Source organism: Helianthus annuus, chromosome 9 (assembly GCF_002127325.2).
Source record: "Helianthus annuus cultivar XRQ/B chromosome 9, HanXRQr2.0-SUNRISE, whole genome shotgun sequence".
NCBI classification, from domain to species: domain Eukaryota; kingdom Viridiplantae; phylum Streptophyta; class Magnoliopsida; order Asterales; family Asteraceae; genus Helianthus; species Helianthus annuus.
Window position 1 is genome coordinate 75,309,066 of NC_035441.2, and position 27,059 is coordinate 75,336,124.

The 27,059-nt window shown below is 38.5% G+C and overlaps 1 protein-coding gene across 1 annotated transcript; it reads left to right on the forward strand.

The window, feature by feature from the left end:
- The first annotated feature begins 24,848 nt into the window (after positions 1-24,848).
- Positions 24,849-26,670, forward strand: LOC110878070 (pollen-specific leucine-rich repeat extensin-like protein 3). The gene has a single exon (XM_022126326.2). The coding sequence runs from the start codon at positions 24,856-24,858 to the stop codon at positions 26,428-26,430; it is 1,575 nt and encodes a 524-aa protein (XP_021982018.1). The 5' UTR covers positions 24,849-24,855; the 3' UTR covers positions 26,431-26,670.
- The last annotated feature ends 389 nt before the right edge of the window (positions 26,671-27,059 follow it).

The following is a 27,059-nucleotide window of genomic DNA, read 5'->3' on the forward strand; positions in this document are numbered from 1 at the left end:
AACCTGATTCTGCATCGGACTCTTTGAGGACGATTTTGGTTTAGGGTTGACGACTGGCCTGTAGACTACCTTAGGCTTCTGATTTTTCATATGGATGCCTTGGTTGTTCACTTTCTTCTTGGCCCCTCAAACCTGAAATTCATCATTATTCTTTTCAGCATCTCCACTAGAAGATACCTGAGGGTTCTTCGGGCACGAGCTGTCATCATGACCAAACACACAACAAGAGGAGCACCTAAGAGGCTCCCAATCATATTCAATCTTGACCTCCACCCTTGAATACCCACTACCATCCATAGATGGGATAGCAACTGTAACACTCTTTTTTAACTCAGCCCCCGCTTGCACTTCAATAAGTGCTCTAGCATAGCTGCTCCTTCCCCAAGATTCAGCACACATCGAGGCAGTATACGTATCCAACATCTTAGGTATCCCAATCATAGAGGCAACCAAGCTAAGCCCATCCTCAGTAAATGCCGCTAATGGCACATCATGCATCTTGACCCAAACTGGAACCACTTTAATGTCCTCTTTTTCCATCTTGATAGAGGGCGACCACTCCTTCAAAATTATGGGAACACTTCTGATAAGCCAAGGCCCATCCTCTAGCATTTGATTCATCCCTTCCTTAGAAGTAAACTTAAAGAAAAATAACCTGTTTGCATTCATCATGAGCCGGGAAAGCCCATATTTAGCCCAGTTGTTCTTAGCAAAGTAATCGACCACATGAAATGCCAACCGTTTACCCAGAAAATATCCAAACAAAGTGTTAGCATACCTATCAGTAACTTGTTGAACCGACGACAAAGGAATAACAACATCAGCACCGTCAACTTTCTCGGCAGATTCCATCGCCCGAAAATTCACTTTAACCTTCTCCTTTGTATTCTTCACAATGTGAGCAAAGGAAACAGGATCTGCAGGCCCCGAATTACCTTGAGCAGCCCTGTTATCAGCCGAGAAGGATGCACCAAAAAAGGCTGATTTTGGCGTATACTTGCTAGGGTAATCCCAAAAGTTGCCTGACTTTCCTACATCCCGTTTTTCCAAGCGAACCGGAACTGTGACCCTTGTTAGATCATCGATGATGTTAGAAGACTTAGGGTCATTTTGTGTTCCAATCGTTACACCACGCTTTGGCTTCAAAGTGTTCCCATCAACATCAAGAAACCGTGCAGCAATTTGATCAAACGATAATCTCGGCTTTCCACGAGTATCCTGTTGGTTTCCACCAGAATTGTTAAGTTCATCCATTCCCATAATGTATGCCGGCTGAAAACAAAAGCAACCGTGACAAACCCTAGCTGAACTCAAACAACCGAAAACAAATAAACCCTAGCCGCCGTCAAGCTTAAGTTCGATCAAAAACCCAACCAGAAGCCAAATTAACGACAGACCCTAGCTCAGATTTGCAGCCTCCAAAATGATTTCTATCAGCAATCGGATAACACCCACTAGGCACTCCCAATTTTCCGTAATCAGATTGTAGAAACCCAAGCAACCGTACCCAAATATGCAGAAACGAAACCTGAACAACCTTGGCGCCGTCAACCCTAATGCAATCAGGAGATGACGAATCAGCGAACAGCAATGATACTCTCTTGTAGTAAACCCAAACCTGATTAAACTTGAATCCAATTAACCGCATCAGCCAAGTGCAAAGAACCCAAGAACAGAAGAAAAAAAAATGTAACCCTAATACCTAAAAACGGACCAAAGACGAATTATAATGAATTGCAAGGATAAACTAGAGATCATAAGACTCTAATCATACAAACAATCATCATAATCAACATGAAATCACGAATTTTAGGTCACAGAAAGGTGGTCGCCGTTTTTCTCCATTAGAGAGAGAGAACTAGGGTTTTTAGTCAGCTCCCGCTTTCTGTTATATCCTTGATTGGATTCCTAATAACACATTATGAAGTTTTTACAATGGTTCAATCGAGATTTCAATATAAGGCATAAAATGACTTAGTAAATATCATATTGCCATATATAAACCTATTTTGTCATGAATTTTCACAATTAAGATTAATACCAAATGTTTTGCCATTTATTTTTCTAATAAAACCTATGTATTCACCGGCATTTTTATGCTGGCTGTTTTCGCATATGTTTCAGGTTTTCGACTGTTCAAGCATGCAACGCATAGGACTGCATACGGGCCTTAGACTTCTAAAAAGAACAATTACATGTATTCTTTGTTTGTAAAACGATGTTAATGATATTGAAACAATTTAGTACCAGTAGTTGTGTGCAATTTGTAACGTGACTCCCCGATATTTCCGCCGCATGTTGTTATATTACGCGATTGGGGTGTTACATAGATCACCACATAAAAGCTTGCTAGATGATGATTTAAAACATAATCTAGCAAGTTTGAGGATGGATCTTGAAAGATCCATGTCAATCATCCTTTATGTTAAGTATGAACTTGAAAATAAACTTGATTTTGTGAAGAATAATGATTCCTACAAGTTATAAGTTGGAAATGTGAAAGATTTCAAAGATAAAAGTTTCAAGAAAAACAAAGTTTACTTCAATATTTACAAAATTTGGTTTTCAAGTGTAAGACCCTTAGTCAATTTATACGATTTTTATTTAAATTTTGACTGTAATAGTGTATTTACGGTTAAACATACACTTAATAATACGAGTTTGTTAAAACATTTGAAAAGATAAAACATTTCAACATAACATACATAAATTCATCGTTTAAAAGTGACGGCAAAACGTAATCGCGGAAGCTTGAGTCTTTATCGTGTTCGGTTCATTAACGAGCTTGATCGTCCTCCGGTACTTTATTGTATACCTACATTTCATAAAACACGAAATGTTTTAGTTATATTGACATTTAAAACTAGTTTAGACAAGTTCGTAATGTCAAACAATGAAACAGCAACAAAATGCAGCAATTTATGCGACGGGATTAGAATTTATTGTCGCGTGGCGCGACAAGTGTCGTGGGCCGCGACCACGATATGCTTAGGCTGTCGCGTGACGCGAGCCCATGATTTCGACAGAATGGTTCTTAATTGCAGCTGCGTATTTCCAGCCAACCAATTTTTCACGGAAATGAACATAACTTGCTCATTTTTATCCGTTTTACGTCACGCTTCTTCCTACGTGATCGTCATTTGATTCTCCATCACTTGGAGTTAACATCCGACATCCGGATTAACAAAATTTTAAACTTTTAAGCCTTCGGCTTAAAATGTAGTTACAAACTTTTGACCCGTTCATGTATTAATCAAACAAACATGTTTGTTTGATCTCAATCTCTCATAAACCATATAGATTCATTGTTATCTATCGTACTAGATTCAAATCCCGGGTTTATATACATTCTTAAACCCGTTTTTACTTAAATGCTTATTTTGACCCGTTAAGGGTATTTAAGCACTTTTAAGCATAAAATTTCGCTCATTCATTTCTAGCATATTATTTCCACAATATTTATAAAATGATCTTCCACCATAGATTTGTGGTGGTTTTAAAGTGGAAATCTATTTATTCCAAGTTTTACCCCTCATATTATCTTTTTACGGCAAAGACTCATATAGAGTCATTTGACCCAAAGATTCACACCTTTAGCTTTTTATACTTATTCTAAGTATTTATTTGATTATAAAACTCGTTTCCAAACAACCTTTAAGGGTCAATTTAGCCTTGCGTTTTGGTCAATTTTAGCCTTTCATTTATGATGAAGGACTTTTAAAAGCATGTTTGACCCAAAATCCCTCTTTTTAGCTATGATTTGGTTTGAAAAGTCATTATGTTTTCAAAACACAATGACCATTATTTGAAACATTCGATTTACCTATTAAAGTAATCAAATGTCTATTTTTGACTTCATTTAACTCTCATTGAACCTTACGTTCCAAATGAGTAGTTAACCTATTACACATACCTGGCTCGGATCAATATATTGACCCGTTTTAATACCTTGCTTTAATAATCGCTACTTAATAGCGATGCAATTATCCTTCCTCTATTCACTCCTGTGAACATAAGACTCGACAATATTCATTAGTCGATATTTTCAAATGGTGATATCTTCACCATTTGACCCGTTTAGTCTAAATGACCGTTTATTTTCGCGAGATAATATTTATTACCATCTCCTCTACATGACTCGCTCCGATTTACACCGTACGGTCATTTTAATTATAACACATTTCTTAACTCTTTTGACCCCTTTATGGCTTACGCCATAAAGGGTCTTTCAAAAACTAACAGTTATCGTCAACAAGTGACTGAATTACCGTTTACCCTTATTATTTGTATTGGTTTACCTTATATGGTAATCATTCAAAACTCGCTATCTATTAGTCATTGCATGACTAAATAATCATATTAGTTCTTTTTAACCATTAGACATGGTTTATCATTATTGTCTTTTGTTCTGAACCGCACATGTCGTGTCGGAACATCATAATTCAAACAAGACTTTATATTATTCATAACCTATAAAACCAATAGGTATTAAATAAATAGAGTGTAAACTTTTTTAAAACTTTTTCCATTAAAGTCGAGACTTTTTATTAAAAGTAAAATGTCATTTTAGTCCCTGTGGTTTGGGCAGATTTGTCCAAAAGTTTCATTTATAGCATGTGGGTCCAAAAAGTTTTCAACGTTTCTATTTTAGTCCAACTGACTTAACTCCATCCATTATCATCAGTTAATCAAAGGCATTTTTGTCAACTTTATTTCTAGAGACATGCACTGAAAAATGATTTTTTTTTATTTGAATAGTTTCTACCAATTTTTATAAATAAAAGCGCTGAAAAAAAACTAAAAAAACTAATTTTTAACATGTTAAGTTAATTTTGTAAGATATATTTTTTAACTATTTTTTTAAACATTTTTTTATATTTTTTAGTTTTTTAATTTATTTATTAAAAAAGTTTCTACATATATTTATAAGGAAAAGTGCCGAAAAAAATTAGAAAAAGTTGATTTTTAACATGTTAAGTTGAATTTTTAAGAGTGTTTCCCGGTTCCTCACTTTTTTTAGTGTTCCCCAATGAACCCTCCTCTAAGCAATTTGGTTATAATTCAATTCGTGACGATCAAAAGTAGAAAGTTCATATTCTTCGGTCAATGATAAGCAATTTGTTTGACAATACTCAACGCAATTACCACAAAAATTTTAGCAACTATGAATTGACAAGTTCTGACTTTACATATGATGATGCTGATTGGCAATATAGTTCTCCTTAATGGAAAATAAAAATTTTAATAAACAAAAAGAAAGTGATTTTTTTTTAAAAATAGATAAAGATATAATAGAAATACAGAAGACAATTATATATTACGGAGATAAAATAATATTTAGATTAGATTTTATATATACATATATAGGACAAAGATCCGTTAGGAACCACCCTTTATTGCAAGAACAGCGAGAACCAATGTGAACACAACCAAAATTACCTAAAAATAGCTAAAAACACACCAAAAATTTTTTTTTAATATTTTTTAAACAAAAATCGCTACTTTTAGTAGCCAAAAAAATTTTTTTTTTAAAAGAATTTTTTTTTTGCTATTAAAAGTAGCGATTTTAACTTAAAAAAAAAATTAGATTTGTTTTTGATTTTTTTAGATTTTTTTTTATTTTTTTAGATTTTTTGAGGGTTTAGTTTTTAGGATTTTCGCTTGGGGGGGGGGGGTTAGGTTTTTAGGGGGTGGGGGAGGGGGGTTAGGTTTTTTTTTAGGTTTTTTGGGGGTTTTGGTTTTTAGCATTTAGCTGGGGGGGGGGGGGGAGGGTGTTAGGTTTTTTTTTTTTTTTTTGAGGGGGGGGTGGGGGTTAGGTTTTTTTAGTTATTTTAGGTTGTATTCACATTGGTTCTCGCAAGAACCGCAAGAACCAATGTGAACACAACAAAATAAACCCAATACACCACCAAAAATCTAAAAAAAAAAACCTAACCCCCACCCCCCCTCCCCCCCCCCACAAAAAAAAAACAAAGGGTTATTGGATTTAATCACCCCCAACTATTGGCTATTGGTCGATGTCACCCTCAACTATCACTTTGACGCCCGTTACCCCCAACTTAACACTTAGTATGTTCTGTCACCACATTGGTAACTAATCACTAACTTTTGATGTTTTTATACTTTTGGGGGTGTCATAGGGATCTTAGGAAGGTTTTAGGGATCTTTGGACACCCCCAAAAGTAGAGTAACAAGCTCAAAAGTTAGTGATCAGTTAACGACGTGGTGACACAACAAAGTAAGTGTTAAGTTGGGGGTGGGGGCATCAAAGTGATAGTTGGGGATGGCAGCGGCTAATAGCCAATAGTTAGGGGTGATAGAATCCAATAACCTAAAAAAAAACCTACCCCCCCCCCTCCCCCACCATCCAAGCTAAATGCTAAAAACTAACCCCCAAAAAACCTAAAAAAATCTTAAAAAATCAAAAAATTACACAAAAATTTTTTTTGTTTAAATCGCTACTTTTAGTAGCCAAAATTTTTTTAAAACATTTTTTAATAACGAAAAGTAGCGATTTAAACATAAAATATATTAAAAGAATTGTGTGTTTCTTAGATTTTTTTAGGTACTTTTATTTGTTTTCACATTGGTTCTCGCAATAAAGGGTGGTTCCTAAGGGATCCTTCTCCTATATATATATATATATATATTTATATATATACACACACATATATATAGGCCAGTTAACGTACAATACGGCTTAACATACATCACGTACGACAGATAATTACGCATGTTCATTTGAAAATCATGCACGTTATAAACTAAAAAACCCAAATCACGCATGTTGGAAAACATTAATCACGCACGTTGTACACATAATCACGCACGTTGTCGTACGTGATGTACGTTAAGCCATATTGTATTTTACACTTTTCCTATATATATGGCTCAGTTCAATGAGAACCACCACGAGTTGTGAGAAACGTGAGAAATTTTTCTTCCCGTGCGAGTTAGGCCAAAAGTTTTTTGCACAAATGTAGTCATCCATTATTTTTAAATCAATGGTTTAAATCAGTACTCTCTACTGTTACAACTTGGTACGGTTCTCACTTTAGACTAATTATATATATAGTATAACTGTTTTTAATAGATACAGACATGCATGTTGTTTTAAATATTAACCGGTAATTAGACCCGCATGCGTTGCGACATGAGTATATTGCAAACATAGAACAAATTAGTCAATGTACAAAAAAACATAAATATTTTTACATCTTACATGTAAAGACAAAAAAACAAGGTATCTTTAAATCTTAGCCACCCATTCTTTCTATATCAATGGTTTAAATCAGTTCTCTCGATTCATACAACCCAACCGAATTTTTTTTCTTAAAACTCATAAAAAAATCACTTGTTTTAGAAAATAAAAAATTTTTAAAAATGCCTCATACCCACATTTACATGAGGAGTAAAAAAAATATTTATCTTCATACAAAATTTACACCAGCGCGTTAAAAAAACTTGCATCAGCCAAAACTATCGACTCAACAATTTTTTTTACAGATGTGTTTATAATATTTTTCATCTAGGTTTGTGCAAAAAATTTTGGCCCAACTCGCGCGGAAAAAAAAAATTTTCACGATTCTCACAACTCGTTGTGTTTCTCATTTGAACCGAGCCATATATATGTATACGGTGGGGTTCTAGAGTGAACACTAGTGTATTTGTGAACTAAGTGAACAAATCATGGCCATTGATTTACATCATCAAATCGTAAAATACACTGGTGTATTTTCATCATCAAATCCTAGCCATTGATTTACACTTGTGTATTTAATCAAGGGCTAGGATTAGTTCACGCAGTTTACCCTCAAAGGGGTTGTTCACAAATGAACCTAACCCTATATATATGGTAGGAGTTGGCTACAAAGCCAACATTTCCTACAAAGTATAGGAAACCATCTCTTTGTAACCATGTGGCAAGTAGTTATTTTTACCAAAAAAGCATGATGGTAATTTGATAATTAATTTAATTATATAATGTATATATCCTAAACTAACTAACCAGATTTTTAAGGAAACTGAATATCTCTTTAATTTCAAATGGACAGTTATCAATTATAATAATACGATCGCTGCAATATTGTGTTTTATCGGAAACTAGTTCGTCACATAGTGTTTTACCATTAAAACACGCTAAAACATACTCAATAAGATCAAAACTGTTGAGACAACACTACTATGGAAAACGCATCAACATATACTAAAACCCACCAAAGACGTACTTCAAACACACAAAAAGCACATCAATGCGGCAATTGGATTACAAAAAAGCCTTATCAGTGTACATAAAACACACTACTATGAACACATCTAGTATACAACATCAAGTGTAGTAAAACACAACACTATCATTTTCTGGGCTCTTCACATTGTGTTATATCAGTTTTCACAATAAAACACACTCCTTACAAATAAAACACACCATTGTCAGAAATACAGAATATAACAGCAGTGTCTGATTCGATGTATAGTTGTATACACACTAGTGTCTTAAATACACAATATAAAACACATCAGTGTCTAAAATACACAATATAGAACACACCAGGTTCGGATCTAGGGAGGTTTATGATATTACAATTACTTCCTTACTTAAAACACAATAGTTTTGGAGGAGAGAAGGTAGAGAGAGAGAGAGAAACTTGCGAGAAATATAGGAAAGTTATGATATGACAATTATTTCCTTAACAAGTTAAATGATACATTTATCCCCATCTATTAAATTAACCTATTTTTTAAGACACACATATTATCAAAATGCCACCAAGATGATCTCAACTATTAAACACACTCATCCAATGATCAAGATCACTTCCTACACTTTATATGAAAAACACATTTTGTAGAGGAGTCTCACCCTAAATCTAAATGTGCAATTTCTTCCACTGCTCTTTTTGTGTTTCCTAATAAACTATACTTCTACGTAATTCATATCTTAAATAAAAACTGAAAGAAAAACCTTAACATTTGAAATTACAAAAAAAAAAAGAGTAAATTACAAAAATCGTCCTTCATGTTGACACTAGATTGCAAAGTGTATCCTTTGTCTTCAAAAAGTACAAAAAACGTACTCGATGTTTGCAAATCCTTGCACGTTACGTCCTTTAGCCCTAACTCATTTAGTTTTTATGGTCAAATTATGGCACACAAGGGTAGATTAGTCTTTTCACCCATTTATCTAAAATATCTTAATAATCAAATGAAAACAAAATTTAAAAACTAACATATAATAGCACCCGTCTAATTCTTTTTCTCTCTCACATACGCACACTCCTAACCGCCACCACCTCTCCCACCGCACGGCCACCATCACATCTGCCACCAAACGATCACCGCCATCTGAATCCTAACTACCAGTGCCCCCTTCCTGTGACAACCCTCACTAAACCAGGTATCCGTACGATTTAATGAATGATTAATTACTGCTTAATTACTGTGCTTACTTGAAATTACTGATGAACTGCTACTTGACTGTTGATACTTGTACATATCTGCATCATACTTTACATATCGTCACTACATTATTCACATACTGAACTCTAGTGACAAACATGATGCACAAAAGCACAGTAGCACTATGAACGGATAACCTATTGAACATGCTGATAAAGCCAGCATCAAGCAGATAATGCCTCTAAGGCCTGTATGAGCCAGAAATATTTTACTACACCCATAGTGAGTGTAGGGATACAAGGGTTGTAGAACTGCGTCCCTAGGTGATAATTATAGTGACCGGATGTGCCTAAAACGTACTTCGAGTACAAAATTCAGCACTTTAAATAAAAATTCAGCATTAAGCTAACTAGTAAAGTGCCAAAACATGAGAAAATATTACTAGACACTTTCCAAAGTGTCGGGAATGAATTGTGTCACTCAAAGAAATAATAACGACACTTTATATACTTATTTAGCGCTTTAACGGAGTAATATCCAACCGTACAACCGGACTTAACCCTGGACATAAAAATATTGACATCAACATTATTTTTTCTTTTTCTGAGCCAGTTAGGGTCCCTGAATACCCTAACACCCGTTATATATTACAACACACATAACACACTTATTATTATTTTTTTTCCTAACTAAACTAACTTATAACCCTAACTAACTAGTTAAACCCAAACCAAATACCCCCCCCCCCTTAATATAAACGATCGTTCCCCAAGAGGGGGACACACCCTTGACCTTGGTTGATTAATTTATCCTAATGTCTAATATCTTCCATACATAGCAACCATTGGGTTTTAGAATATAATAGTTTATATAATGGCTAAACGAATAAACCTCACATTCACAAATCCCACTTCAAGAATTGCCTTTATTTCTTTTCCCTCTCTTTGATCGGCCGAGACCTCACCACCATCCATCACCACTTTCAATTTTCAAACTTGTTATTTTACATATACTCAAGGGTGAAGGACTACATATAAGGAGGCTCGGTGCTTGCGGAATCAAAGGGACCTCTCTTCAACGCTATTAACCACCCATTTTTCGTCTAGCTTCTTCCCTAGCCACGAGCTAGTAGTAAGTGACTCTAAACGCCTTCTTAAGCTTATCTAAAGTGGTTAATACGATGTATAACTGTTAAAACTCGAAATCTTACAAAAAGGAGCATTAAAGTCTACTAAAAATATGAAAAATGATGATTAAAAGCTCACTAGTTGTGTAAATGTTGTAGTATTTGAAATTAGTGGTTATTTAGACCCGATCTATGTTGTGGTAGCTCGGATCATCGTTTAACCTGGTTTGGTCATGATCACGAATCATGACATAAGGTTGTTTTGAATAGAATAAGGGTTAAAAGGTGAAACTCTACCACACGCGAATCATGAACTTGTGTAAAAATGTTATACTTGCGAAATAGTATTTAAAACTAGCAGATCTACGTATCTGCAGGTGGTATTTTCAAAGAACCACATATCACAGAAATCATGTTTTCTAAAAACGGATCTTACACTAACAAGCATGATTTTTATAAACCACAAGTGTGTAAACACTTGTGAAATGAAAAATTTCGACAAAATAACGATCTTTGTAAAAGATGACGGGAAGTTGTAAAGACGGATTTACTCTAAAAACGAGGTTTTTAAGAAATCAAATTACTTTATATAAAGATCCACAAAATGTAATGGGATTTACACTATAGTTTCGGAAAAACTACAAGTTCACGTGATTATGCGATTTACATACTTGTCGACTAGTTGGTTGTGTCGGATATTGTTTGATTGAATAAAGAAGTTGTTGAGTTAATTTATAAAAGAAAATGATACGCTTGAAAGCGTGGCCACCTCCAGTTACAGAGGAAACTCTGGCGAATTTTTTTTCTAAAAACCTAACACTTAGAATTATTTTTACTACAAGTGTTAGAACTACTTTTTGACATATTTTCAAAATATAAATTTCGCCACGACTTTATTTACAAACATCGGAGGTGGGATTTTCACAAAATTAAACGTGATAAATATATAGTTAGTAAATATATTTTTCACAACGTCACTTGTCAATTATTTTGTGAAATGTTTAAATATTATTTTTAGGGTAAAAATAATATTATCGAACGTTAACGAATCCAAAATAATACGAACGCTTTCACGACAAACATATAAGTTACATCGGTAATTATTATTACCACTCGAATGATAAAACGTAACTTACGCATTATACGGAAATATTCATGAACGCGTATTTTGTCAACGTATTATTTTGGGAAAATTTTGTGAAGTGAAAATATAATATTTTTTAGAAAAATATTTATATTTTGGAGTTAGAAATAAAATATAATTTAAGTGGGACTTAATAATATAATTCGAACGCACATGTATTAAATCCCCCATCCTTGGGAAGGAGATTAACTACCAAGTATATACGGGAAGTAAACACGAAATAGTTGTCTAACTATTTCCCAAAAACTTAAACTATAAAGCTAAGGCACGGCCGTCCGTCTAATAGAATTAGCACATGTAGGTCGTTGCACAGCTGCTTGATTTGGAGTACTTGGTAGAGACGCACCGACTGTGAGTTCATGTCCCCCTTTTCTCTTAACTGTTTTCAGTTTTCTAAACTGCGGGGGTGAAATACATGTTACTATGATTACGAATATTTCTTACATGGTATGGTCAACTAAGGAAGGAACCGTTAGGTTATGTGATTTGGGTAGGTGAAACCTTAAGAACATTAGTCCTCGTAGTACGATCGAGGGATACAAGTGATAGGCCTATTTGAGCATAACAAACCCCACCCATGCGCCCTAAGGTTGGACCATGTGGTGACCTTGTCTTAACACCACCCATGCGCCCGCAGGTTGGACTATGTGGTGACCTTGTCGTAACACCACCCATGCGCCCGCAGGTTGGACCATGTGGTGACCTTGTCGTAACACCACCCATGCGCCCGCAGGTTGGACCATGTGGTGACCTTGTCCTATCCCCTCCCATGCGCCCGCAGGTTGGACCATGTGGTTACACATTAACTGATATGTTTCCTTATTTGCTTTCATACCAGAGTTTACAAAATATTCACACTTGCAATGATTATAAAGGTTTATTCGCTCGCACATACTAAACACATGAACTCGCTCAACATTATTGTTGATTTTTCAACTTACATGTATTTCAGGGAACTAAGGGATTCTGGCACGGTATGGCACGTTTTCCCGCTGCACTAGTTTCCGAGGTCATCCGGGGTTTAGGTAATGTGACTCTTTCCTGGACAAGTCACAGTCCTTAAACTGTGTTTATGTCATGTTTACGTTTGTTGAATAATGTTTATGTTGTTAGGATATGTTCCTTTAAGACAATGTTGTTACATTTGGTTTTTAAAACTAAATTAAATGGATGATCTTGCATAATTTTATTTCATATAGCTTTGTTATGATTAAGCTATGGTATTAAGAAGTCACACCAAATTAACCACGCTTCCGCAAAGCCAGGGTGTGACAGCTTGGTATCAGAGCTCTGATCATAGCGAACTAGGATTCCTTCTCGAGTCTAGACTATGATCACTAGGGCTCTCACGAAAACATTTTTACTGCATACCACTTAAGTCCAGATCCAAAACGTTTTTACAAACCAATGTTGAGCACATTTTATTTATTATTTATAGGCTCAGTCTTGGAGGCTGAGGCTCGGTCTTGGAGGCCGAGGCTCGGTCTGGGAGATCGAGGTAGTTGGCTAGTGGGACTAGGAGAATTGGCTAGTGGGACTAGGAGAATTGGCTAGTGGGACTAGGAAGAGCAGTCTGAAAGGCTGGGAGGCTAGTGGGACTAGGAGAATTATTTGATTGCTTACTTGGTGACTAATATGTTTATATGATTATATGATTGATTGTTATACGTATGTGTCACAAACGCCATACCTTCATCATGTACTAGAAAGATGGACACTACGAATCCCATGGCCATAGTATCATACGACATAGTTTCATCGGAGCACGAGGTGTACATTTCCGATACTACCGGCACAGACGATGACGACTTTCAGCCCTTTTGCGCTGCCTGATGTCGTAACAGAGCCTACTGATGGCCATCTCGTTGGGAATTTGCCACTCACGGTGATCCCTGCTCCTGTGCCCCTTGCCACTTATCCCATTGTTGATATGCCGTCCGACGTGGCCTCTGACGACGATAACGATCTACTAGAGGAGGACCCATTCGAGGGCGAGGCCCTATTGCTGCTGGTATTAGCCTACTGCTTGCGGACGCTCCTGCAGGGGAAACTCATGCACATTCCCCTGTCCCAGACTCATTTGAGTTCCTGACATCCGCATTTTCACGTATACAGGGAGTGCAGCACCATTCACACGACACCGACCCTGATACGGCATCATCAGCTGCACCGGTTCCCGCACACAGCTTTGAGTTTGATCACAGTATTGAGGGTGATCCTGTTCTTCCATCTGGTTTTGATCCAGACCATGACCTTGAGTTCATACGCTTAGGCCAGCCCTTGGAGGATCCTGTAACCCCCTGTGATGGTTGATCCAGCTGATTTTGAGATGGAGTTTGTTGATCCGGAGCCAGCCGTGGCCCCTGAGCCAGGCGTCGCTCCTAACACCGCATTAGAGCATGACCCTGTTCATGCCAATGCACCTGCTGTTGCTCCTTGATTGATCATCTGCTTGGACGAGAGAAAATTTGGGGTAACTGTGCAAGACAATTTATTATTACGGGGGCCCACGTAATAACGACTTGTAGTGCACAGAAATCCTGGTGGACTCTGCGGGTCAAGCTAATAAAAACCCATGTGGCAGGAAATAACTCGAACACGAATGACCAAGGCGATGAAGCCTCGAGTTCATTCTATTTCAAGCAACAAGCCAAATTGGCAAGCCTATGTGAAGGCCCAGTAATTTATTTCCCCACCCATACATTGAGTATATTTACGTGTAAAATTAGGTGAGTACATGATGGCTTATGGTGCTATGTGTCTCATAGACAATTGGAAAGTTGTCTAACCCACTTCATGCCATTTCGGCAGAAGAGAATGCCACCCAGGCGTGACACAAACACCAGTATGTTGCCAAGGATAGAAGCCGAGCTGCAAAAACGCAACTCACAGGCAATTGCACGACATGAAGCTCTCCGCTCTTAGCACAGCAATGGCACTACTGGAAATACCCCCCCCCCCCCCAATCTGACCGCACCTATAAGCAGTTCCTGAACTGCAAGCCTTTGAACTTCGTCGAAACAGGAAGCGCCATTGCATTTGTCGTTGGTCCGAAAAGATTGACTCCATTCTAAGAATGACTAACTGTTCACCCCAACAGAGTGTTACCTTTACCTCGGGGTCATTTCTAGATGGCACACTTTCATGATAGGATCTTCAGATTCAGACCCTTGGTACAGATGCTGCTTATGCACTGAGCTGGGACGAGCTCAAGGAAATGATTAAGGAGAAATATGGTTCTAAGATTGGAATAACAGAAGTTTGAGATGAAGTCCTGGAATTTGAAAATGGACGAACCAGAGATTCCTGAACCTGTCCAGCGATCGCACGACTTGCCTAGGGTTGTCACCTACTAAGTCATTGATGTTGTATGATACAGTTGGGTACCTGTAAACCTTACATTCTGGTCTCGATTCGTGGCAATGCAATCGCAGTAATCTATTGTTTATGTTCTATAACATGAGATGTTATGTGATTGATTTGTTTATAACATGGGATGTTATGTGTTGATATTGTTGTATACTTACGTACACTTTACTTACTATGACCTGACCCATACGATCATCATTTAGAAGATGCCTCCAAAACGGGATGTACGTATACCCACCAACGAGGCGGAACTTCAGGGAATCATTGCTGCAGTCATCGCACAATACGAGGCCCATCACTCCGAGCGCAACGGAGGTACCTTAGGAAATAACCCACCCAACGGCTGTACCTACAAGCAGTTCTTAGGCTGCCAGCCCTTACATTTCGACGGCACTGGGGGTGCCGTAGGCTTCGTACGCTGGATTGAGAAGACGGACACTGTTTTGCGTGCGAGCAAATGCGCCCTAAGAGATCAGGTCACATACATTTCCGGGCTGTTCCGAGATGGGGCTCTGTCATGGTGGAAACTTCAGGTTCAGACAATGGGCGAGGCTGCTACGTATGCTCTCTCGTGGGACGAGCTGAAAGAGCTAATGCATAAAAAGTACTGTTCGAGAACAGAAAGCCAGAAGGTAGAAACTGAGTTCTGGAACTTGAAGATGGAAGGTCCAAAAATAGCTGAGTATGTGGAGAAGTTCCAAGTTCTATCGCGTATCGTTCCTTACATGGTAGATCCGGAGTTTAAAAGGATTGAGCGTTTCATTTGGGGATTGGCACCCCAAATCATGAGCATGGTAACGGCATCAAAGCCTGCCACAATCTCTGAGGCCATCAATCTAAGTGTAGCCCTGACGGAAGAGGCAATCAGGATGAACAAATTTTCAGCCTCTGAGGAGAAGAAGGAGACTCATGTAGAGTCATCTGGGGACAACAAGAGGAAGTTGGCGAATTTCAAACAGGGTACCCAGTCGAGTAGCGACGACAAGGCCAAAAAGAGAAAAGAGTACACGGGTATCCTACCAAAGTGCGACAACTGTCGACGTCACCATAACGGGCGGTGTAGATATGGAAAATGTGGTAACTGTGGCAAGGTGGGACATGTCAAGGAAACATGTCGGCAAGGTACTGAACATGGAAATAGAGGTCAAGATGGTAACGGAAATCGCGGAGGAAATAACAACGACAACAACTATCAAGGCAGGAACGGTGACTATCAAGGTTGTGGCCAAGCATGTTTTAATTGCGGTGATGTGGGGCATTTCAGGAAGTATTGCCCTAAGAACACTCAGGCACGTGGATGAAAGCTCAACAGCGGGGATAGAATCCAAGCGTGGATATCGGTACGTCTCATAATAGTCAATGTTACGCTCTATTTGACAGTATTGTCAAATTTTAGCTTCAGAAAATATAGTTGTTTTAGTAGTAAGTAACCTAGATACCCAGTTCTCGATAAAACAAGCCTGACGGAAGCTTCGATGTGATAATTGGGATGGACTGGTTGTCGAACAACCCAGCGGAGATTGTCATCCGCACCCCGACGACGAACGGAGAAATGATTGTGATTCATGGAGCAGGATCCGCTCCTACGGATTATCAGGCAAAGAAGACACAAAAATTTTCGCACAAAGGATGTGTTGCATTCTTGGCTCATGTCGTGGAAAAAGAAGCCGAAGAACCAAAACTCGAAGATATCCCTGTGATTGGAGAATACCCCGAAGTCTTCCTCGAAGACTTGCCGGAATCGTCTCCTCAACGATTAGTCGAATCCCGCGTCAATTTAATCCCAGGCACTACACTCGTAGTCAATGCATCGTAGCGACTTACATTTTCGGAGATGCAAGGATTGACAGAGAAGTTTTAGCAATGGATAGAGAAGGAAGATAACAGACCAAAATTCCCTTTTGGGGTAACCCCATTACTACTCGTCAAAAAGAAGGATGATGATTTTCAAATAAACATCATCTACCGGGAGCTGAACAAGCTGACGATCAAGAATAGATACCCTCTGCCAAAAAATGATGATCTGTTTGATCAACTGCAAGGTTCAAGCTTTTACTCAAAGATCGACTTGCGATCCGGATACCATCAGTTAAGGATACAAGAGGAAAGTATCCCGAAGACAGCCTTCGGAACTCGTTATGGACACTACGAGTTCCTTGTTATGCCGTTTGGTTTGACAAACGCACCTGCAGTGTTTATGGACTTGATGAATAGAGTTTGCAAGCCGTACTTGGACAAGATCGTGATTGTGTTATCAACGACATCTTGATTTATTCAAGAACAAAGGCTGAGCACGAACAGCATCTAAGAGCTATTTTGGAACTGCTAAAGAAAGAACAGCTGTATGCCAAATTCTCTAAGTGCGAGTTTTGGCTACGAGAAGTGCAATTCCTTGGGCACGTGGTAAATGGAGATGGAATCCACATGGATCCAACCAAAATCGAGGCGATCAAGGATTGGGAAATGCCAAAGACGCCAACCGAGATTCGGCAATTCTTGGGTTTGGCTGGCTATTACCGAAGATTCATTGAGAACTTTTCAAAGATCGCTCAACCATTGATGCTCCTCACGCAGAAAGACAAAAAGTTTGATTGGGGAATCAAACAGGAAGAAGCATTTCAGATATTGAAAGATAAGCTTTGCAACGCGCCAATCTTAGCCCTACCGGAAGGTACAGATGATTTTGTGGTATACTGCGACGCTTCGCGTTAAGGATTGGGTTGTGTGTTGATGCAACGCCAAAAGGTTATTGCCTACGCGTCACGCCAGCTGAAGGTACATGAAAAGAACTATACCACACATGATTTGGAGCGTGGCGCAGTGGTTTTTGCTTTAAAAGTCTGGAGGCACTACCTTATTGGGACGAAGTGTACGATCTTCACAGATCACAAGAGCCTACGACATATATTCAGCCAGAAGGAGTTGAATATGAGGCAAAGACGATGGGTTGAGTTGTTGAACGACTACGACTGCGAGATTAAGTATCATCCAGGGAAGGCGAATGTGGTCGCCGATGCCCTAAGTCGAAAAGAGAGGATAAAGCCCATAAGGGTTAGGGCTTTGGAGATGGTTGTTCGAACCCATTTTCCTCTGTGCATTCGTGCCGCGCAGAGAGAAGCTCTCAAGGAAAGAAACCTTGGAGAAGAGTATCTCCGTGGGATGGAGAAGTTACTGGTACCAAACAAGGAAGGAACGTTGTGTTTTGAGAAAAGGATTTGGGTTCCTTTGTTTGGAGGTTTAAGGAAGGTTATTTTCGATGAAGCTCACAAGTCACGGTACTCTATCCACCCTGGAGCGGATAAGATGTACCAGGATCTTAAAGATTACTATTGGTGGCCTAGGATGAAAGGCGATGTTGCTGTTTACGTGAGCAAATGTTTAACTTGCGCTAAGGTTAAAGCGGAATACCAGAAGCCCTCAGGACTTCTGCAACAACCAGAGATTCCCAAGTGGAAGTCGGAACAAATCTCCATGGGTTTTGTTACGAAGTTGCCAAGAACGCCAAGAGGCCATGACACTATCTGGGTGATAGTGGATCGATTAACGAAGTCAGCGCACTTCTTACCTATCAGAGAAAAGGATAATACGAGCAAGTTGGCCGAAATATACATGAGATAAATTGTTACACGCCATGGAGTACCTCTCTCAATCATCTCTGATAGAGACGAAAGGTTCGTCTCAAGGATTTGGCAATCCTTCCAAGAAGCTTTTGGCTCGAAATTGAATTTGAGCACTGCTTTTCACCCGCAGACCGACGGTCAAAGCAAGCGGACGATTCAGACGTTGGAAGACATGCTGAGAGCGTGTGTGATGGATTTGGGCGGTAGCTGGGATAAACATTTGCCTTTGGTCGAATTTTCATACAACAACAGCTACCACACCAGTATTGGTGCCACGCCATTTGAAGCTTTGTATGGGCGCAAGTGCAGATCACCGCTCTGTTGTTCTGACGCCGGTGATAGACAGTTGGTTGGTCCTGATGTAGTCCAGGAAACCACAGACAAGATTGCACACATCAGTGCGGCTCGTGACCGTCAAAAAGCCTACGCGGATCGAAGCAGGAAACCTCTGGAGTTTGAGGTAGGAGATATGGTCTTGTTGAAGGTATCACCCTAGAAGGGTGTGGCACGCTTTGGGAAGCGTGGAAAGTTGAATCCGCGGTATATTGGTCCATTCAGAATTCTGGAAAGAATCGGGCCCGTAGCATACAAGCTGGACATACCTGCCGAACTGAATGGTGTTCACGATACGTTCCACGTATCAAATTTGAGGAAGAGTCCAACGCAAGATACCGTTGTCATCCCTACCGACGAAATTCATGTTGACGACACGCTCCACTTCATTGAAGAACCTGTTGAGGTCACGGATTGGAAAGTGAACAAGACCCGCCGGAGCAGTGTCAAGCTCGTCAAGGCTCGTTGGAATGCCAGACATGGTCCTAAATTCACCTGGGAGCGTGAGGACCGAATGAAAGGGAAATACCCCCACTTATTTCCTAAGAACCCTGCTTCTACAAGCAGAACTTAAAATTTCGGGACGAAATTTTTCTAACGGGGGGAGAATGTGACAACCCTCACTAAACCAGGTATCCGTACGATTTAATGAATGATTAATTACTGATTAATTACTGTGCTTACTTGAAATTACTGATGAACTGCTACTTGACTGTTGATACTTGTACATATCTGCATCATACTTTACATATCGTCACTACATTATTCACATACTGAACTCTAGTGACAAACATGATGCACAAAAGCACAGTAGCACTATGAACGGATAACCTATTGAACATGCTGATAAAGCCAGCATCAGGCAGATAATGCCTCTAAGGCCTGTATGAGCCAGAAATATTTTACTACACCCATAGTGAGTGTAGGGATACAAGGGTTGTAGAACTGCGTCCCTAGGTGATAATTATAGTGACCGGATGTGCCTAAAACGTACTTCGAGTACAAAATTCAGCACTTTAAATAAAAATTCAGCATTAAGCTAACTAGTAAAGTGCCAAAACATGAGAAAATATTACTAGACACTTTCCAAAGTGTCGGGAATGAATTGTGTCACTAAAAGAAATAATAACGACACTTTATATACTTATTTAGCGCTTTAACGGAGTAATATCCAACCGTACAACCGGACTTAACCCGGGACATAAAAATATTGACATCAACATTATTTTTTCTTTTTCTGAGCCAGTTAGGGTCCCTGAATACCCTAACACCCGTTATATATTACACCACACATAACACACTTATTATTATTTTTTTTCCTAACTAAACTAACTTATAACCCTAACTAACTAGTTAAACCCAAACCAAATACCCCCCCCCCCTTATATAAACGATCGTTCCCCAAGAGGGGACACACCCTTGACCTTGGTTGATTAATTTATCCTAATGTCTAATATCTTCCATACATAGCAACCATTGGGTTTTAGAATATAATAGTTTATATAATGGCTAAACGAATAAACCTCACATTCACAAATCCCACTTCAAGAATTGCCTTTATTTCTTTTCCCTCTCTTTGATCGGCCGAGACCTCACCACCATCCATCACCACTTTCAATTTTCAAACTTGTTATTTTACATATACTCAAGGGTGAAGGACTACATATAAGGAGGCTCGGTGCTTGCGGAATCAAAGGGACCTCTCTTCAACGCTATTAACCACCCATTTTTCGTCTAGTTTCTTCCCTAGCCACGAGCTAGTAGTAAGTGACTCTAAACGCCTTCTTAAGCTTATCTAAAGTGGTTAATACGATGTATAACTGTTAAAACTCGAAATCTTACAAAAAGGAGCATTAAAGTCTACTAAAAATATGAAAAATGATGGTTAAAAGCTCACTAGTTGTGTAAATGTTGTAGTATTTGAAATTAGTGGTTATTTAGACCCGATCTTTGTTGTGGTAGCTCGGATCATCGTTTAACCCGGTTTGGTCATGATCACGAATCATGACATAAGGTTGTTTTGAATAGAATAAGGGTTAAAAGGTGAAACTCTACCACACGCGAATCATGAACTTGTGTAAAAATGTTTTACTTGCGAAATAGTATTTAAAACTAGCAGATCTACGTATCTGCAGGTGGTATTTTCAAAGAACCACATATCACAGAAATCATGTTTTCTAAAAACGGATCTTACACTAACAAGCATGATTTTTATAAACCACAAGTGTGTAAACACTTGTGAAATGAAAAGTTTCGACAAAATAACGATCTTTGTAAAAGATGACGGGAAGTTGTAAAGACGGATTTACTCTAAAAACGAGGTTTTTAAGAAATCAAATTACTTTATATAAAGATCCACAAAATGTAATGGGATTTACACTATAGTTTCGGAAAAACTACAAGTTCACGTGATTATGCGATTTACATACTTGTCGACTAGTTGGTTGTGTCGGATATTGTTTGATTGAATAAAGAAGTTGTTGAGTTAATTTATAAAAGAAAATGATACGCTTGAAAGCGTGGCCACCTCCAGTTACAGAGGAAACTCTGGCGAATTTTTTTTTCTAAAAACCTAACACTTAGAATTATTTTTACTACAAGTGTTAGAACTACTTTTTGACATATTTTCAAAATATAAATTTCGCCACGACTTTATTTACAAACATCGGAGGTGGGATTTTCACAAAATTAAACGTGATAAATATATAGTTAGTAAATATATTTTTCACAACGTCACTTGTCAATTATTTTGTGAAATGTTTAAATATTATTTTTAGGGTAAAAATAATATTATCGAACGTTAACGAATCCAAAATAATACGAACGCTTTCACGACAAACATATAAGTTACATCGGTAATTATTATTACCACTCGAATGATAAAACGTAACTTACGCATTATACGGAAATATTCATGAACGCGTATTTTGTCAACGTATTATTTTGGGAAAATTTTGTGAAGTGAAAATATAATATTTTTTAGAAAAATATTTATATTTTGGAGTTAGAAATAAAATATAATTTAAGTGGGACTTAATAATATAATTCGAACGCACATGTATTAAATCCCCCATCCTTGGGAAGGAGATTAACTACCAAGTATATAAGGGAAGTAAACACGAAATAGTTGTCTAACTATTTCCCAAAAACTTAAACTATAAAGCTAAGGCACGGCCGTCCGTCTAATAGAATTAGCACATGTAGGTCGTTGCACAGCTGCTTGATTTGGAGTACTTGGTAGAGACGCACCGACTGTGAGTTCATGTCCCCCTTTTCTCTTAACTGTTTTCAGTTTTCTAAACTGCGGGGGTGAAATACATGTTACTATGATTACGAATATTTCTTACATGGTATGGTCAGCTAAGGAAGGAACCGTTAGGTTATGTGATTTGGGTAGGTGAAACCTTAAGAACATTAGTCCTCGTAGTACGATCGAGGGATACAAGTGATAGGCCTATTTGAGCATAACAAACCCCACCCATACGCCCTAAAGTTGGACCATGTGATGACCTTGTCTTAACACCACCCATGCGCCCGCAGGTTGGACCATGTGGTGACCTTGTCGTAACACCACCCATGCGCCCGCAGGTTGGACCATGTGGTGACCTTGTCGTAACACCACCCCTGCGCCCGCAGGTTGGACCATGTGGTGACCTTGTCCTATCCCCTCCCATGCGCCCGCAGGTTGGACCATGTGGTTACACATTAACTGATATGTTTCCTTATTTGCTTTCATACCAGAGTTTACAAAATATTCACACTTGCAATGATTATAAAGGTTTATTCGCGCGCACATACTAAACACATGAACTCGCTCAACATTATTGTTGATTTTTCAACTTACATGTATTTCAGGGAACTAAGGGATTCTGGCACGGTATGGCACGTTTTCCCGCTGCACTAGTTTCCGAGGTCATCCGGGGTTTAGGGAATGTGACTCTTTCCTGAACACGTCACAGTCCTTAAACTGTGTTTATGTCATGTTTACGTTTGTTGAATAATGTTTATGTTGTTAGGATATGTTCCTTTAAGACAATGTTGTTACATTTGGTTTTTAAAACTAAATTAAATGGATGATCTTGCATAATTTTATTTCATATAGCTTTGTTATGATTAAGCTATGGTATTAAGAAGTCACACCAAATTAACCGCGCTTCCGCAAAGCCAGGGTGTGACACTTCCCATCGCATAATCACCACCATCGCACGCACAAGCCACCGCCCCCTCTTCCGCCGCACCACGCACCATCTAGTGATGATGTGCTCCTGTTCTTTGTAGATGCTTATGATGCTTTTGATTTAACTTCTGGATTTGATGATTGCACTACGGGTTCCGATTTATCATCTGGGTTACCATATTCAATTCAAGAGGAAACTAGTGTTTGTGATGTTTTTTATCAGAAATTTAGAAGCTTGATTATTTTTTTAGGTTTCAATTTGTTATTGATGACACCATTTGTTTTTCCCCTTTTAATTTTGACTTTTTATACTTTATTCAGTTTGTTTTAAAATTGTTTATGATTAGGGCAATATTCATCACAAATTGGGATGACTGTTGTAAAATTTTATAATCAGTGTCTCAATATTGTTATATATGAGGATTTGGGGATTTTAGAAAGAAGATATTACTTTTTTCTTGCAATTTGAAGTGATCACTATTCATGTCATTTATATGTCTTGAGTTATGGTTAAAATTCCGAATCCTTCCCCGACAGGTTATAATCGTGTAAGAATGTCAGATTTGTGATGTTTGGAATATGTTTGGATGTTGGTGTAGGGTACTAGAGAAGAAACCAGTTGGGGCTTTGAGCTAAGTCGACCACGCCGGTGATTGTTGTCGGTGGTTGGGGGTTCGAATGGCGGGTTAGAGGTGGTGTGGAGGTGGTGGCAGGTGGGTGATGTGGTGGGTGTCTAGTAGTGTGTGTGAGAGAGAGTTTATGTATATGTATTATGTATATGTGTATATATGTGTGTTTAAACAAAAAAGTATTTATTATTTTTATGATTATTTATTTTAGCATTTAGTGTAAAATGTCCAAAATACCCTTATGTAGGGTTCATTTGGTCAGATTTAACTATAAAAACTAAATGAATTAGGGCTAAAGGACATAACGTGTAAGGGTTTGCAAACATCAAGTATGTTTTTTTTTACTTTTTGTAGACAAAGGACACACTTTGCAATATAGTGTAAACATAAAGGACAATTTTTGTAATTACTAAAAAAAAAGCATAATTAAAAAAACTGGAGGGATAGAATGTAATTTCCACCTTTTGCGGTTAAAGGATTAGATTGAACCTTGGGGCGAAAATTTCTTGTATATACAGTAGTAGTACGACCCGAAAATGACATGAAAATAATCAAATTTTCATTGTTGGATCCGACCCTTCGTATAAATTTTCAACTCGTTTGTCTCACTTAAGTGATGTGTTGATGCCATGGACAGAATTTTGAATACAGATAAATATATTGACGATACAACGATTCGGATTAGGTTTTTGGGGGTGGGTGGGGGGGGGGTTAGGTTTTTTGGGGGTTTTTAACTTGACCCACAAAGATTCAACCCGTAAACATAACTAATCGTACGTTTATGATATATCAGAGAAAATGATGGTAGATTAAACTTGTGTTGTGAAAAACAAAGGGGCATAACTAAAACCTTTTTTAAGGAAAGAATAACAACCGCCACTTGTATTTCAGTGACACATGAATCTAGCGATTAACAAGGAACGTCTCTAGAAATAAAGTTGTATTGCATTGCATTTTAGAGGTGCATGGAGAGGATTTGTTGCTAAATATAGATTCCAGAACCATAACACCCTCCATGATTTCCAAACCAAACTATACCCGAAACTTAGAATTCCAACATGAAAGCCTTATGCTGCTTTCTTTTCCTATCTGTTTTCTCCATAATCTCGTCCCGTTCGTTAAACAACGCCTTCGCAGCTGCCATTACACGTCGTCACCTAGGCCAGATAAAAGAAGCCGACCCTCAAACCCCTGATATTTTTGAAATCCGTGTTGATGTACGTTTACATTTTCCTAATTTTAGGCTTAAAAAGGCCTACTATGCCCTCCAAGAATGGAAAAAGCTAATATTTTCGGACCCGGGAAACATGATAAAAAACTGGGATGGCGTAGATGTGTGCTCATATAACGGTGTGTTTTGCGCGAAAGCACCCGACGATCCCAATCTGATGACAGTTGCTGGAATCGATCTAAACCATGGCGATATCGCAGGCCAACTCGTCCCCCATCTTGGTCTATTAACCGATCTTAGCATATTTCATATCAATTCTAATAGATTTTGCGGGATTATCCCAGACAGCTTCTCAAAGCTTACAATCCTTGATGAATTGGACTTAAGTAATAACCGATTCGTGGGCCCGTTTCCTAACGTTTTCTTGGAGATGCCTAAACTCAAGTATCTAGACATTAGATACAATAATTTCGAAGGAGAGATACCAGCTCAACTATTTGATCTAGATCTTGATGCAATTTTCTTGAATAATAATCGGTTTAGTTCAGATATCCCCGAAAACATGGGGAAATCGAATGCGTCGGTGATCGTGATGGCGGATAATGAGATTAAAGGATGCATTCCTCATAGCATTGGTCAAATGGCTATGTTAGACGAGGCTATTTTTGCCAACAATCAACTCACGGGTTGTCTGCCGGAGGAACTAGGGTTGCTTGAGCATACAACGGTTTTGGATTTGAGTGGAAATAAATTTGTGGGGTCAATTCCACAAGCTTTTGAGAATCTAAAGTGCCTTGAGATGATAGATATCGGACACAATGAGTTGATCGGTACAGTAGTTGAGGCTATTTGTACATTGCCAAAACTGAAGAATTTTACGTTTTCTCATAATTATTTTAACGGGTTGGAAAAGAAATGTGAGAAACCGGTAAAACCGGAGGTAGTTTTTGATTACCGGGAGAATTGTTTACCGGGGAAACCGGATCAGAAAGATGAGGATAAGTGTTCACCGGTGGTGAACCGGCAGATTGATTGTGACTCGTACGGGTGTAAGACGGAGGGAGAGAGTGACGAAGAGGCTAAAAAGAGAAAACCACCAAAGAGGCCGATACATCCACCAGCACCAGCACCACCTCTTCCTAGTCCGCCTCCAACACCGGAGGTGCCCAAACCATCCCCGGTTCCTTCACCGCCTCCCCCTCCAACACCAACACCTAAGCCTAAACCGCCGCCGCCGCTTCCAGAATCACCTCCTCCTCCTAAACCGCCTTCGCCACCTCCACCACCGGTTCAACCACCTCCGCCGCCACCAGTCCACTCACCACCACCACCTACACACTCACCTCCGCCGCCACCAACACCACCACCACCATCACCAATACCCTTCGACGACATTGTACTTCCCCCAGAAATCGGTTTTCGCTACCCGTCACCACCGCCACCAATGTTTCCAGGATACTAATGTTTAGAACGTTAGAATTTGTGTACATGTCGAACGTTAGTATAAACTAACTTTGGTTAAGATACTAACTAGAAACCAATTCGATCATGTGGCCATTTCCAGGCCAGCTCCATTGACGCTCCATTGATGCAACCCAGTACACAAGAACAAGATCGAGCTTCCCTTTTATTTTTCTAGCTTTTTTTACCAATTAGATTTAGTGGTAAATGTTATGGTCGTTAACTTTATAGACTTGTGTAACCGCTTATTTTTATGGTAGTGGATTGGGCAGATATGTTAAACAAGACTTGGACAAGTGTGTTGTTGCAACTTAATTTTTGCAATTTTTGGTTTCCATACAACGGCAGAATTTTGTGTTTAGCAGGTTAAGGTTTGCTATTCAGAAAGGGATAGCGGTGCAGCTTGTTGCTCGTCTACCTGTCATTGGTTTGTAATCATATTACATTTTAATTATTTTTATTATTAATTATTAGTTTCCGTACTTTACTTGTTACAACATCCAAAATGCTCGTAAAAGTAAAAAATCTAAACCCTTTATATGATTCCAAATCTTAACAATTTTAAACCGCTCTTTTACTTTTAAGACTAACCATTCCAAACATTCACATCACATCCTACTTTTACATTAA